At 45.3% G+C, this 16,119-nt stretch overlaps 1 protein-coding gene across 2 annotated transcripts in view; it reads left to right on the top strand.

Moving 5' to 3' along the window:
- Positions 1–16,119, top strand: part of LOC147706829 (ATP-binding cassette sub-family C member 10-like) — a 1,327,484-nt gene that overhangs the window by 463,040 nt on the left and 848,325 nt on the right. For both annotated transcript variants that reach the window (XM_086925963.1, XM_086925964.1), the window contains one exon: positions 15,261–15,417. In XM_086925963.1, the coding sequence (XP_086782089.1) occupies positions 15,261–15,417 (157 nt within the window). The remainder of the gene's footprint in view (positions 1–15,260; positions 15,418–16,119) is intronic.

Raw genomic sequence — 16,119 nt, 5'->3', positions numbered from 1 at the left:
TGTGAGGCCTTGTACAAATGTAGTTACCAGGGCTGGCATCGCATCTCCCATAGCGTTTTTCAATCCACTGTTCTGCCTATATACTTGCAGGAGGCGGTCAAAGTATGTATTCACACTTTCATCTTTCTCCTGTTTGGAATTTTGCTCCAATCAACCTTATCTTCAGGTACCTTCTCCTTCAAGTGTTCCACCACTTTTTTGTATAACTCATCTACTTCTGGTCCTGGCGTCCCTCCTTTGCCCCTCCTTGGTTCCACATCTGGCCAATCAACCTTTATTTTACAATCTTCCCAAAGGTCCTTTGGGATGATGATATTGAATAACGTGTTGAGGTCTCTCCATAGTAAACCTCCTAATGCTGCCATTCTACTAAGCTCTTCATACCATTTTCGCGGTTCTTCTCTTAGCCTGGGAAAGTCTCTGCTGAAACTGCTAATGTCCTGCCTTGACCATGGGACATAAACATATGCTAAATCATTTGGCGCGCTGCCAGTTGGTGGCGGTATCTCTCGTAGGGGCATGATAAGTGATGGGACCTCTGTTGCGGTAGAGTTGCCTGTTGTGTTGGCTGTGGTGATGGAGTGGGCAAGAGAGTGAGCTACGTCAATTTCTGCACATGTGTGTATTAGATGCTTCCATTGTTGTAATTTATCTATAGCATATTTAAGCGTGTCCTGCAACTTAGATTCCTCCCATGTTATTAAATCTGAGTCTGTGAAGCCGAATTTCCCTACTTCCCAATCATACTTTTCTGGTAGTTGGGCACGGCTGCCTGTGGTTGTCTGGGTGTCGGCTTGCTTAGCATATGCTAAGTGGGCCTGGGGTGCTTTGTTCATTAACTCTGCTCGTGCTAAGGACAGTGTTTTCTCTAAGTACCTCCTATTCTGCGATTGTATAAAGGAGTCCACTGTTAGTGAGCCCTCCACGAGCCGCTGTAGTAGCGCTTGACAATTTAAAGAATCGCTCTTTAACATCAATTTTGGTGAGTTTGGATTGGACGCAGAAGCTCCTCCCACCATTCCCCCCAAACTGCCTCTTCTTTTGCTCTCTGGAGCTGACTCTGTTTCTGCCAAACACTGCTCTAGTGTTGAAATGTTGTGTTCTGTGTGATGGACATATGTAAATGCATCCCATATTAGTGAGTGCCACTGTTGCTGGCTGAAAAAGTCATCCTGTGATTCATCCTCAAATAATTGCTGCCACGGTCTGTCTATTAGTTTAGGTGTTTTAACCTGTTTCTTAACACATTCTTTGAAAATACTGTGTTTCTTCTCGTTGTAGTCTAAAGAGGCTTTGACCGCTGTTTCTCTCATTAGTTTCAGAGTACCCAGGTCTTGGACAGACTCCAATTCCGGTCTCGCAACCTTATCTTTCAATGCTCTGCGTACAAAGGTTATGGCTGCTTCTCGATCCCCGGGAGTTAGCTCAGTGTGTTCTGTCTCAGGTACATGCAGCGGTGAATCACCACCCAGGCATCCCAAGAGAATATCTTCTAAGAGTTGGTCTTCCACCCCTGCCCCACCTTCTACCTTCTCTTCTTCTTTAACTTGGACGCATGGGAATGCGCCTACTGTGTCTAGCTGATCTTTTCTCCATCTGCCTTCCAGTTTTGCCTGTAATGCTTTCTTTTTAATTTCCATAAGTTCACTGTGGACCTTTGATTTGACTGCACTTGTTGAACGCATCTCGCTTAACACAAAGTCTCAATTATAGAAAGCCTCCCACTCCAAACTTCTGACCTTTTTTCCCTTTAAATTTAACATCTGGCGCAAGTATGACAATTTTGCCATGTCATATGTGCCATTACATGGGAACTGGAGATCCGGGTTTTTAGATGTGAGATCATGCCACTTGTGTGTGTACATAATTGAGCTTAAGCCTCTTTTTATAGCCACATTATATGCAGTTGAGTTCTTGGGTGGGGCTGGCTGAGCCGTATCTAAAATCTTTTTACTACTTCTGTTTCCCATGGTTGAATTGTGTGTAGCAGCTAGTCCTAAACGCCTTACAAATAACTGTTCAAGTATACCAGACAGATGGGTTGTAGGGTAGACTTCAACACGGTAACATGTGACACGATAGGTTGACAGAAATACATCACATATATATTTCAGCCGCACAGTATTTGCAAGAGGGCAACAAGAAAGCCATACATCAACCACCCCAACAGGTCGTGTAGTGCCAATTCACCAAAGCTTTTTCACAAGGAAGAAAGAAGCCAGATCCTGGTTGTTTGTTGAGCCTTGATGGCCTGTGAAATGAGTAAGATAGGAAACCAGACCCTGTCTGTGGCTGTGCCACAGGGTGCTGACATTCAAAAATAGAGCCAGAGTGGTGAATTGCTTCGTGCAGTTCAGACAATCACATAAAACATCTAGGACAGATACTGGGGATCCTACGCGGCAGCGCTGTAGAAAAAACCTTCTGTGCAGAGAATGTGTGTGGGTCTGCTGTACTTAACCCCAAAGGAGTGAGGGGAATAACAGAAATTCTATTACGTTTTGAAATTTAGAGAGGTGCACTTTAATCGGTCTTTCCAGCCAGTCCCTTTCAGAGGCCATAGGGTATTATGGGCGGGAGGACTTATTTGGCAACGTTGGTAACTGGGTGTGTGAGGTGAAGGTTTTTATCAGATCTCCGTCGAGTAACGTTCTAATACCCAGATTAAATTAATAAGCTGGCAAAGGTAACCTAGAACCTAGCAACAAGCAAAAATACTCCACATCCCTAGCAATATTTGGCCACTACATAGGCCAAGCACATCACAAGTACACAATAAAAAAATGCAATTAAACCTATAATGATGGAGAAAAGAAACACTGGTGTACCAAGCATCACACCCCCCTCTCCGTGCTGAGGAGAACCCCTAGGTACGAACCTAGAACCACTCTGGCCCCTAGGTGGACGTCTCCAGGGGGAGGGTGGAGGCGGAACCCAGGCAGGGCGACGGGCGCCAGCCAAAGAGGCAGGAGCGCCGGGGGTGTTCCTCATAAATGCCCAAATATAAATGCCCAAATATTTGGCACCCTCTAGCACCCCAAATACAGGCATGTGTGCCATGTGGCTCACAGACATGCCCAAAAGGCATGTCTGTCTGTCACATGGCATAGGTGTACATGCACACATGTGCATGCACACCTGGATTCAGTATGTTACCACCCAATTGGATTGGGTGGTAAAATACCGAATCTGTAAGGCCTTTGGGACTCAGAAGAGTCCCACCTACATGTGGCAGTTACCAAATCGGTAAAAATACCGAATCTGTATTTTACCGATTCGGTAAATTTACTGATTCGGTAAATTCACCGAATCGGTAAAATTGTCCCCCTACATCACAAATACCCATTTACCGGTCGGTAAATGGCCTCCTACATCTGGCCTAAGTCCTTATCAAAGTCTAGTCCTAGGTATTTGAAGCAGTGTGGCTGCCAAGTTAGTACGGAATCACTGATGATGTCTTTGCCGCCCATATTGTTTAATAATTTAACCTCAGTTTTATCTTTATTCAATTTATATCCTGAAACCCTCGAGAACTCATCGATGGTTAACATAAGAGCAGGTATGGCCTCTCCTGCCTTCTCCGATACAACCAGCACATCATCGGCGTAAGCGGTAAGTTTTATAGTACATCCCTTGAAGGGAATACCTGCAATGGGGTCGTTATTTCTTATAAGATGGAGGAACGGTTCAACTGCCAATATAAACAGTGAGGGGGAGAGGGGGCACCCCTGTCTTGTACCTTGTTGGAGTTGGAAAGAGGAGGAGAACGAACCCCCAGCTCTTACCCTTGCCGAGGGGCAGAAATATAGGGACATTACTAGTTTCGTGAAGGTTTTTTCCAGATTGAATTTATTTAGCACAGCCTCCAGGAAAGTCCAGTCCACTTTGTCAAATGTCTTTTCGGCATCCAGTGTTATTGCCGCTGTGGGTGTGTTAAGGAGTTTCGCCTTCTCCAGTACATCTGCTAATACTCTGGTGTTGTCACTGGACAACCTGTTTTTTAAAAATCCTGCTTGCGAGGGGTGAATTAGTTTGGGGAGGACTTGCTGAAGGCGAGTGGACAGGATCATGGTGAGGATTCTACAGCCAAGATTAATGAGGGAAATGGGCCTATAATTTTTAGGAAGAGTCGGGTCTTTCCCATCTTTGGGGAGGACCGCAATGATAGCTTCAGAGAGTGTGCCTTTTAGTTCCCCGGTGTCATTGATTTTTCGGGACAGATGATGTAGAGATTGTACCAGAAGAGATGGGAAATAGCCAGAGGCAGTTCTGTCAATGGTTGGAATTACATCAGGATTAGTTGAAATAGCTGGAACCAGTTGATCACTTGTTACTTTGTTGTAGACAGGTGCATCAGGACGAACTGTTATTTGGGGTTCAAGAGGAACGAGTTCCATAGCATTGTTGTTTAGTCCTTAATTTCTCACTATAGAATCTTGAAAGGTGATGAGTCTCTCAGTTTGAACTTCTTGGATTGTAGCTAGAGGAGTGCGTCTGCTACATTGTTGGAGTCCACTTGGCCTACTGCTTAGTATCAGCCACATAGTGTGGTTTGATCAGGTCGATGGACACAAATCTTTTCTCCTTTTTACTAGCAAGGGGCGGCAAAAGTACTGTTCTTGATCCATGAATTGCTAGGAGAGGTACTGGTTGTCTGTAAGAAAGCCCAAATTACTTCTTCTCCGCGATCTTTTCTCTGACGGGATCACCAGGCTTTGGGATCCAGATAGGGCTTGCTGGGACAGCTGGTTTTTCCCTAGTGGTGGTTGGCTCCAGATACACATTGCTTTGTTTTGATCTTAATTCATTTAAGTCCTGTAAAACAGCCAAACGTACTTTGATATCAAATTCTTTACTTTCCACCACTGTGCCCTTCATGTCAAGGTCGGGTACCAACATTCTAGTTCCAAATAGGACCTCATGATTCACATTTTCATCAATAACTGCATAGACTGCAATAGAGATCGCAGTACAGGCACCTGACTACGACGTCGCCAGTCCAGTTCAGATACCATTGTTAAACAGGATTAGACTATCTACGTGCAAGCGTCCTTTTGGACAAATGCTATCCCATAAACACTAAGTCAAGGTTCCTTTGGATGTGGCCTCAGCGCTCAGCTGACGCTCGAACTGTTATACAATATTTGCAAGTCTTTATCGGCAAATACGCAATAGGCACACTACACTCTGACCAGGGTCCTGCGTTTAGCTCTCGAGCTTACAAAGAGCCCATGGCCATTTTGGGCGTAGCATTGCAGTATTCTTCTCCATTCCATCCTGAGGGAAATTATGTTGTCGAAAGAAAATCGGGACATAAAGCAGTCTATAACAGCTAGGGTATTAGGTTTGGGTGATGGGTGGGTCAAACATCTTTATGGGGTCCAACGCTCATTAAATAATTTTCCAAGAAGTTCTCTAGGGGGTGTCACTCCATATGAAGTGTATTCATTCCTGGCCTCCAGTACATCTCTTTTAATGTTAATATTTTTTAGAGATCCCCTGATGTGTCAGACCCTCTCCCAGATGTGCTTCAGTAATCAAAGCTGCTCTTCGTTTCATGTTTGGAATTACCCTATCCCCCACTCCAGGGATTCGAGCAAACGGAACGTTGTTTGCATCAATTATATACGAGTATTTGAGTGGAAACATTTTAGGTAACGCTGCACCGCTGCCTTTGCTTGAAGCATTGACTGCCAGTATTATTTCACTGTTTATTTTTGTTTTTGAATGATTGATTGCAGCTACGGAAGCCGCTTCCACAACCCCCTTCGCGGCTTCATCAGCTAATGGATTTCCTTCAACGTGAACGCCATCACGTTGATGACTCAGCGTGTGTATCACATGAGTGTTTTGTAGTCTGTTTTGCAACTGAACTACTTGTTTCCAAAGCGTTTTGTGCTTCGTTAAAAGTCAAGTAGGTGAATCCGCATTGACCCGGAATGATTTGGATCACTAAGGAGTGTAAGTTTACCCGTGTTTGTAAGTGTTTTGTTGCTAACATATCTGCTTGAAGTGAACGCAGGATGTCTGTGTGTTCCTGTGTCCAGTGTGTGATTTTAAATCAGGTTTAATTAATTCGTAGAGACTTTTAACCCTTTCTGCGTAGTTTAGAATGTATGTTCTTCCAAAATTCAGGAAACCTAGAATCAACTACGTTTTTCAGCATTTTTGGAGGTTAGAGCAGCATACACTTTTCTAAAAAGTTGGCTGTCAGGCTTTTGCCTTTACTTGATAGTTCATATCCAAGGAAAAGTAAGTTGAAATGGGCAATTGTTGATTTTTTTTAATTGAATTTATAACCCTCAGAGGCAAAGCCCAGTATAATGGTGTTCACCCTGCTCAAGTGCCTGTTCAGGTCATCGTCTGTCAGATAGATATCATCGACATATGACAATGCCTCGTCATCATAAATTTGTAATAACTCTGTTACCCTTGCTGAGAATAACCCCGGGCTGTATTTGAACCCCTGTGGGAGTCGAAAAAATTGATGCTTGGTGCCCATTATTGAGAAAGCTGTCAAATACCTGCTTTCAGGTGCTATGTTTTGACACTGTTAGAAATATCTAATGTTTATATTATTTACTCACAATGTTATTCATTAAAGCTGTACCGTGTGCATTTTGTACTGCAAATGTTTTACAACAAGAGTTTAGGTGTCTGTAATCCAAAACTAGATGATATGTATTGTCTGGCTTGGAAACAGGAAACAAAGGATTGTTCATTGATGAGGTGCATGTTTCAATCACCCCTTGGTATTCAAGTTGATCTAAGATCTCCCTGACCAGTTTTTTAGCTTCTTGCTTAATTTGGTACTGCCTTTGTGCAGTAGTTTTTTTTTTAACTGAATCTTATGAGGAGATGAATCCTCGTCCCATCCTACATGATTTTTGTATAGTGCTTGGGCTTGGGCAACTGCCCATTTCCTGGCATAAGTATATTTTAAATGTACTGGAACATGGTTGGAGAAGGCTGGCATAATGATGGCTTCGCCATGTGAGCACTCCCTGACAAATTCTGGTGGCCAGTTCTGTTTTGCTAGAAGTATATCATAACCCTTTGAAAGATTCTCCCAAAAGAGTGCTTTCACTTTTCTTGGTATGTCTCCCTCCACCCGGAGTATTATTTCATCTAACCTGTGTGGAGAGCTAGCCCTGGTGTCTACAGTCTCAACTTGAATGTCCTCATTCAAGTCCAATGTCTCCAGAAGTCCCTTCAGGTTCTGGCAAGCTATTGTTACTTCTGCTGCATTGTCCAGCATTGTCTGAGCCCATTCTACGTTCTTGAGCTGTGTTCTCCTTGGCATGCCTGATCTTCAGTCCTGTTACCTTCTTCTTGGAGAATTGAGGTTTTGGTTTGTTTTCCTGAACGTGTTGATCGTCTTTGGACTTCACACGTTCTTCTTTTTGATCTGACTGACCTCTTCTTTCGGATGTCTGTGACGATATCTGAAAGGTACGAGAGGAACGTGTATCAGTATCTTGAGACCTATCAGGTTTTCTCAAATTATCCCTATTCCTGAGGCTATACCTCCTTACAGAATGCTCCTTTTGAGGAGACCTACTTCGGGATTGAGAACGTTTCTCTTTTGAATGTTATTTGTTATTTTCCCACTTCTTTTTAGAAGAGGTAGGATTGTGTTTAATAGAGTCCTTCTCAGGACTTCCAGACAGTTGTAGTTTAACTGGTTTCCCACCCAAATTGTCTCTGCCTAATTCTTTATAGGATTTTTCAATTATTCTGGCTAATTCTTGTGGTTGTTCTGTTACATCAAATTCCCTTAATTTATGGCGGCTTGCCACTGATGCTGCTTCTCCTTTAATAGTAGATAATATTATTGTTGAACCTGGTTGAAATTTTTTAGTAACTTCATACCTAAATTCACGGCAGGCTCTGCCCTGTATTAGTTTTGAATTTGTTTCAGGACGTCAGGTATTACGGCCATAGAGGGAACACCATGTATTTTAGTGTAGATAGCAGCAAAGACTGTGCCCCAAGTGGTGCAGTCTTCCAGATGTGGTGTTATCCCCATTGGTAAACAGATTGTTAGAATTCTGTGTTTCTCATAAGAGCTGGTATTAGGAAATACCTCTTCGATTTGAGTAAATTTTTTGAGTTAACCAGAATGGAATTTGTTCACATTTTGTGGGCATTTTACCCATGACTGCGTGTAAAGTCTGTGGAGTTTTTTTTGCGTATTCCCCTGGTGAGAAGATTATTTTGGAATAGCTATTATTGGTTGGACTGTGAAAGTCTGCATGACATATTGAACCAATTGTCTATAAATTTTGATTAACTCTTTGAGTTGAGCAAGTAATTCTTCATTGACATTTCTTCGATGTCAGGATGAGGTGTGTAACCGGCTAAAATCGGCCACGTTGCTCCTGGTCTACCTAGTGGACCGAGCCTGGTAATGTGATTTGAATGTTTTAGGGCGCCTTTAAACCAGATATTATGCTCCTGGTATGTGAGTGGAATTTCAACATCCTCAAAAGGAATATATTCCTCAGGTGGTTCATCTTCTTTGTAGAAGTGAAACATTTTAGTTACTGGATGTGATTCAGGGAATACTATCCATGATCCATGAGTAGAATACCTGTGTCTGGTGAGATTCACGTGCCGCTATGACAAAAACCGCTCTACCACCGTTTGGTGTTAAGCCATGTTTTATAAGTTTTAGAGTGATGGTTCTCCATAAATTTGGAGTGATGATTATTGCATTTTCATCTTTTTCATTAAAATAGATGTTCATGCACAATAAATGAGTTCTTGGAGAAATCAATAATCCAAGCAAGGGGAAGTCCTAAAGGCTTAAGTCTGGTTTTCCAAGAACTCGTTGTGGCGTGGATGGAAGGATGTAGTTGGCCATGCCTGTATTTGGTTAGCATGGATAATACCTAAATAAGGGTCGGATTTCTATGCCTAAATAAGGGCAATGAGAATTGTGCCTATATAAGGGCATACGTCAGCAACCCTATATACTGCATCTAAATCGACACACAACAGGATAGCGGGGTAAAGATGAATTATTGTGTGTCCTTATTATTTGGAGGAGAGATCTTCCTGGTTGGATGAGAACGCCAGACATTTTCTGGTGAAGTACGTTTTTATGAGTTTGTATCGCCTCCATTGGATTTGTTTGAGGTATAAATCTGTCTGTTTGCAGTTCTTCTATTTCTGTGCTTTCTTTTGGGGTGGCGTTTAGGCAGACCTGATGATCTTCTGTCTTATTTGATTCTTGGTCGCCTCGGGCGATCCCCAAGAAGTTGTACTTTGTGGTTGTTATCAGTCTGGCGTTTTGGGTATGTCTGTCGTCTCTTACATTTTTTAATCGGCACATTGTAATTTTGTTTGTATAAATATCTTTGGTGTTGCTTGTTGGGTCCTGGTTTCGAAGGCAGTTACCTGAACCACCAGTGTTGTTAACGCTGTTCTCTAATTTATGACGTTCCATTTTTGGACTCGTCTGTGGTGTGTTGCTGGCAGTCTTTTATTTTTTGTTAGTCTTTTTTCTTTCTCTGCTACATTGTAGACATCATTAGTATAATCCGTTGTTGTAATCTTCAGTCTCCTTTTTGGTGGAGGTTGTGATGAGGGGCTGTTTATACATGATTTTTTTGTTCCCTCTATTTCCTCCATATCTCACTTGGTTCAACCCACACCGTCTATTTTGCTGGCATCTTGGGCATCAAGTGAGCTGAGTTCCACCATGCTATCTTATTTTTTTAAATATTTTAATATTGAGTATGTTCTTCATTTTTTTATGTTATTTTTTTCCTTGCTTTCCTGGCAATTTATTTTTTTGCCTTCTCTTTTTTGCGTCATGGGTGTGTACACCTGTTGTTACCTGATCCTCGTAAGTGCCATGTTAAGGTATGTTTGCTTCAGTTAATCAGTTGCTCCTCTTGTGGGTACGTAGGGTCAGTTCGATTTCCCTACATTTGTGTTTCTTTCCTCATATGGTTCGTATGATTTCTTTTCCTGTTTTTCACTATCTTTATTGTCTTCTTGTGATTGCCACTTGTTGGTCATTGCAATATTCACTAGATGTACTGTTTTTATTATTTCTACCAAGATTGCAGCTGAGAAGCTTAGCTCGTCTATGATTGACCCGCATTGGCATGTTGCTTGCTTTGCTGTGCTGTTCACTTGTACCTTTGTCACTAACTTGGTAAATTTTTCAAGTTTGGTGTTAATTCCTTAAATGTGTGTAGCCATTATATTTATTAAGTCTATTTGAATGTCGGGAGGCGTGGCCTCGCCAGCGGCAAGTTGGCTTCATTATAGGCGAGCTCCGCCGGGCCGAGCCATTCCATCCGCAATTATCCGCTACCTGAGGGCACCATCTGGCCCCCTCGCTAACGACTGAGCTCACTTACCTACGCTGCTGCCTGAGGGGCCTGAGGTGTCTATGTCTGGGTGCCTCACCGACTCAATCCCGTCGGCCGCCCTGAACGACTGCATGGGCCTGGCCTGACCGTCCGGACCTGTCCTGTAGCTGCGGGCACCGTTTGGTGCGTTCCTGGGCCCGGTTCGGTCCTGCACCCCGGAGGGTCTCCTCTTTGCTCCGGCCTGGGTGTGGCCCCCCGACATACCGGGTCTGGTGCGGGTGTGCTGGTCGCTGCCTGGCGCGTGGCGGGGGCTCCCGCTCCCTCGTCACCTGGCTCGCCCATTCCTGATCTTCGACCCTGATCGTACAACGGCGCGGGGCCTGGCTATGAGCGCCCCCCTGGACCCAGTGTCGGTGGCGGTGATGGGCCTCGCTCTCGGAGCGGAGGAGACTTCAGTGGCTGTGCTCTGTGGAAGCCTCCTGTGAACCAGCTGACTTGCTCTCCCCACCTAAATTCGGTGAGTGTTGGCAGAGGCTGCCCCTGGATATCGGATGCCTGCCCCCCTGCAACAGAAGCTCAGGGCTGGGGGTTGCTAACTGTGGGGCCAACGCGTCTTTTCCTGCCTGCTTGCTGGTGCCTGGTGCAGCCCGTCATTGACTACCTGCATTCCCTTGCTGCCTGCTCCCCCACATTACATTTGCTTTGTCCCGCATTCGAGGGGGCCTGCTCCTGAGACTTCCTTCTCCCCCCAATCGCCCTGTGTAGGACCGGCCTCCCTGGGGACTCGGATTTGCATGGACAGGTGGGTGCGGCCTGCTTTTGGCCTGTGGGGGAGCCGCGGTGTCACTATGGGGAAACCCAACACTAGGCAGCCCAAGATCACCTTCACCGGACGTTGGGCGGGCAGAGGTGGCGAGGCCTCCCCCTGACGCTGGTGAGCAGTCCACGCAGACTGAGCCTCCTGGCGATCGGGATGGCAGTGTGCGTGCCATCCTTCTGGACGTGCAATCAAGCTTGAAGTCAATAGATGCCAAAATTGATCACCTGACTTCCTGACTGGACCAGGTCAAGCAGAGGGTGGACTCCCATGGCACCCGCATAGTCCAGCTTGAGCCAAGGGTTTCGGATGCTGAGGAAGCCGGAGCCAAGGGTGCGCAGAAACTCCTAAAGATGGACAAAATCCATGAAGTAATCCATGCTAAGAATGAGGACCTTGAAGCGTGCTCCCGAAGGAACAACATCGGCATCGTTGGCCTGCCGGAGTCCACTGCCACTGATAAGATGGATGATTATCTGGAGACTCTGCTCCGCCGCCTCTTTGGCCTGGCCCTGTCCACTCATTTCATCGTGGAGCTTGTGCACTGGTCATTCGATCCTTGGTCCCCGCCGGGGTCCCCGGCGAGGACTATCATTGCCCGTTTGCAAAATTATTATAGCTTCACATGACCTACGCCATACTCTACCCTTCCAAGCTTCGAGTTGACTGTGGGGAAAAGCCAAGATTCTTCACTGATCAGAGTGCGGCCCTAACCTTTGCCAAGCAGCTGCAGAAATCGGCCGCGCGCAACCACCACACCATCTCCGAAGACAGCCATCTGAGCGACAACGATTGACTCCTATTTGGTTCAACTTCACCCCACGTCTATGCATGACTCTTGATACTTACTTCATGCGGACTGTTTGCCGCAGTATTATTTGCCTCCTATCTCACATATCTACTGGCAGGTTCTATTGGGTTCTTAAAATGTCTAGTATTTTTCCGGGGTAACAGGATCTGCAAGAGCTCTTGTCCCTCTTGGTATACCTCACTTGCCCTGCCGTAACAGTGCAGCATGCATTCGGACACATGTACTGTTTTCTCGCTATTTCCCTCTGTATCATCCAACGCTTGCCCCCCCTGCCCACGTGGCAAGGGGCAATGGCTAAGCTCACGCACCCCAAAGGGATGATTCCCACAATGTACCACTTCCTCCAAGTTTTGGGCTTCTGGGTAGGGGTTGACTTGATACTCAACCTAATTTGGGGTTTGGAGTGGGTGGGGGGTGGGGGGTGGATCTGGGTTTATTATTCTGGGGTTCACATCAGACATCCTCTTTGTGGAGTCTTCTGCTTTGTGTTTCTTGTATTGTTTATGGCATGTCTCCGCATGCTTGCACCTCATGACAGCTCACACTGCACGGCACTGGCTCTCCTTGGTCCGACTCTAGACCGCTGGCCCTGTTTCATAATTTTCCCCATGACAGCTCTATGACTGATACCACCTTTGTGAATTGTAACATTAGGGGCCTGAACTATTATCACAAAGCAGGTCTCATGCACGCACATCTCAATAGACATAAGGTGGACGTTTGCTTTCTTCAGGAGACGCATCTCCTTCCAGCTGCCACTTCCAGACTGCACTCTCGCCACTGAGGGAAATCCTACAGCGCCTTCTACTCTAAATACGCAAGAGGAGTCACCATCCTCTTTAGGTGGGGCCTCCCTTGGCATGGCAGCCACTCCTTTATAAACGCTGCGAGCCGCTATGTAATCCTTGCCGGTTCCCTCTACAACTGGCCATTGATACTTGCGGCGCTCTCCGGCTCTAATACTGATGATTCCAGCTTTCTCACTCAGGTCTGGCGAAACATATCCTCTCTGGGGCCCCACTCGCTGATTTGGGGGGGTGATTTTAAAATTGCTCCTTCGCCGACACTGGACCGCTCTGGGGACCGCACACATCACCGGCAGGCCACTGCTACCCTCCATTCAATCCTAGAGGACAACTCCCTGCTAGATTCCTGGCGACACACGCACCAAGACATGCAGGAAGGCTCCTGCATCTCTGGCTTGCGTGGAACATGGTCCTGCATTGACCTATGGCTTACCATCCGAGATGTCACCTCCTGGACCACTTCAGTAGATCACCTGGCCCGCACATTGTCTGATCACGCCCCAGTGCGACTGTGCCTGCGCTCTCCGCTTACCCTGCATCGCATGGCTCCTCTCTCCCAACTCGCTCTGCGACACCGCGTTCCGGGAGGACATCTGGGGTGCCATTATTGAATACTTCAAGTGGAACACTGGCTCCATTGAGTCACCCTCAATGCTCTGGGAGGCCTTCTAGGTTGTAATCAGGGGAGAATGCATCGCAAAGCAATCGGGGTGTTGAAATCCATTAGGGGCACCCTTGAGCACCTGGAAAAAGACATCAAAACTCTAGATCTCCAGCATTCCCAGGACCCTAACCCAGCTACTCTGGCCTCCATTGGAACCAAGTTCATGGAGTTTCATGAGGAGGCAGATAGGGAGGTGGTGTTCTTTGGTAGGGAGACCTGCGCTCGCCGTTATGGGGAGGGCGATCAGCCCTGCAGGACCCTGGTGAATCTTCTTAGGCAGCCACATGCATCCTCCTACATTACGGCACTGGGCGAAAAACCTCCCCCTCGGAAATTATTGAGAGAATCTCTACTTACTACTCACACTTGTACACCGCGGGGGAGGCCGCTTCAAGGGAATCCCTTGATCAATATTTTGACTCTTTTGAGCGGTTATGGCTTGCAACGGTCATCGGGAGTATTTTTCTCATCCGGGTGTTTAAGTTCAAACCCATTGTCAGTCGATATTTGGGCAGGTGCACTAGAGATGGTCCCATTATCGAGTGGTGGTATGTCGACCTTCGTTGATGCTGTATCCTCAGTTAAGTTTGTGATAATACTAGCATTTATTTTGTTTTCCTGGTCCTTTGTTTGTGTGTTCCTGATTGATAATGTTTTCATCCAGTGCCTCAAGGAGTTCCCCGTTACCTGAAAGGGAGAGGGATCTGGGTCATGAGTGTTCTCTGTCGTCTGCTTGTAACCTGGCGTCTGTATTTAGTGTCTGACGGTTTGCCGGCATTGTGGTTATTCTTGGCGTGGAATGTGTGTTTTTTGTCCTGTTTGGCTGTGCTGTAATTATTGTTTTTTTGTCACATTCTATGTTTTCCAATCCCCACTTTTGATTTGTTTTGCTGATGAGTCTGTTGTTTTTTGTTCCTCTTCTAAATTGTTTTGTTCGTCTAGGCCCCACCGGGGACCTGCAGCGTGTGTTAGTGGCTTACAGGTAGATGCATCAAACATTTTTGCGAGCGCAAACGGTGCGAATCGCAAAATTCGGCCGTTTAAGCCCGCAAAAATGGCATTTGAGATGCATCAAGGGTTCATGCACTCGCAATTTAAGAATTCGCAAATAATAGCGAGTTTTCAAATTGCGATTGCATTTAAGGAATCGCAATTTGCGATTCCTTAAATGCAATGCATGAACCATTCCAAGATTGCGAATTCGCAATCTGGGGCCGCGTGGACACCCTGGCACCCTTGAAATTGCAGGACATTTGCGATTCGCTAATTGCGAATTGCAAATAAGGAATGACTCCCCATTCATTCCTATGGGCCATTAGGCCCATAGGAATGAATGGGAAAGCCATTCCTTGTTTGCAATTAGCAATTAGCGAATCGCAAATAAGGAATCATTAGAAATCGCAAATAATATTGCGATTCCTACATGCATCCCGTTTTGCGAGTCTTTAATAGCGATTCCTTAAAATTCGCTATTAAGGACTCGCAAAACATAACTTTGATGCATCTGGGGGTTAGTCATTATTAGGTTGTTGAGTATTGTGCTGAGAGCCTCAGTGTCCAATTTTTCTGTCAGTGGGATGGCTGAAGTCTCGGTCTGCTTGGTCCCTTGGCTAATTCCCTTGCACAAAGTATATTTTGATGTGGCAGACAAGTCTAAATGGGGTTCTCTTCTGCCCACACTACACTTTATTTGTGCTGCCTGTATATTGGTCTGACTTTGTTCCCTTGCTCTTGCTCTCTCTTTTAGTTATGCCAGCAATGCACTGTCACTTAATTCCTCTGGCTATAAGACTGTCAAAAAAGTATGTTATACCATATACTTCTTTTATCATAGGTGTTTACAACCTTATCTCTCATTGAAATGCTGATTGTGTCACTCAACATCTTACCATTGATGTTAACTTCAATTGTGGAAGCAAAGGTGTCTCTGGATCGGATTGAGCGGTTCCTCCAAGTCCCCGATCAAGATGTGGATTCCTATTACGTCACAGGTACGAGGCCCGCGAAGGGTCAGGAACAGAAAAAAAGAAAACCGTAGTGGTAAGGCAGGGGGGCTCAAAAGGAACCTGATCCAGAAGAATATGCCAGGTAATCTTAGGTCTGGCAGAGCTCTGGAATAAAATGCATTTGCTGTGTTATAATTGAATGGAAAATATAAATCCACATACAGGAATGCAGAGGTGTGTTCAACTTTGACCATTGAAGGCTGATACACCTGTCTCTGACATCTGCTGTGATCTGCAGCGCATGAGTTAAATTCCCAGTTAAGCCATCTCAGCTTTCTGTCTTTCCAATATTAGGACACGATTAGGATTATGTATGGGTGGTAGACACTATATCATATGTCTTATATCAAATGAGTTATATCTCATTCACTACATCAGCGTAACTGCTAATTTGCAAGGTAAGAATACTAGGTGAATGCAATATTTAACATGCTAACGCAGATATGGTGGAACTAATAATAGTGGTAATATACTTACCATGACTATGTAATAGTAGGTGATATACTGGATGTTACTGGTGATTAGCAGCGCTCTATAAGGATTCTGATTAATTGAGGTGATATAGTTGTAGGTCGATAATATTGACCTTGATGTAGTATCATAAAACAATTCGGATGTTCAGGAGTGGGGGTATGCCCCTAAGACTTGATTAAGTAAACTGATACCTTGTGCAGCAGTACTAGTCTC

This window comes from Lissotriton vulgaris, chromosome 6, assembly GCF_964263255.1.
Source record: "Lissotriton vulgaris chromosome 6, aLisVul1.2, whole genome shotgun sequence".
Classification (NCBI taxonomy): Eukaryota; Metazoa; Chordata; class Amphibia; order Caudata; family Salamandridae; genus Lissotriton; species Lissotriton vulgaris.
Note: the sequence above shows the minus strand (reverse complement) of the source record. Positions and strands in the feature narration are given on the sequence as shown.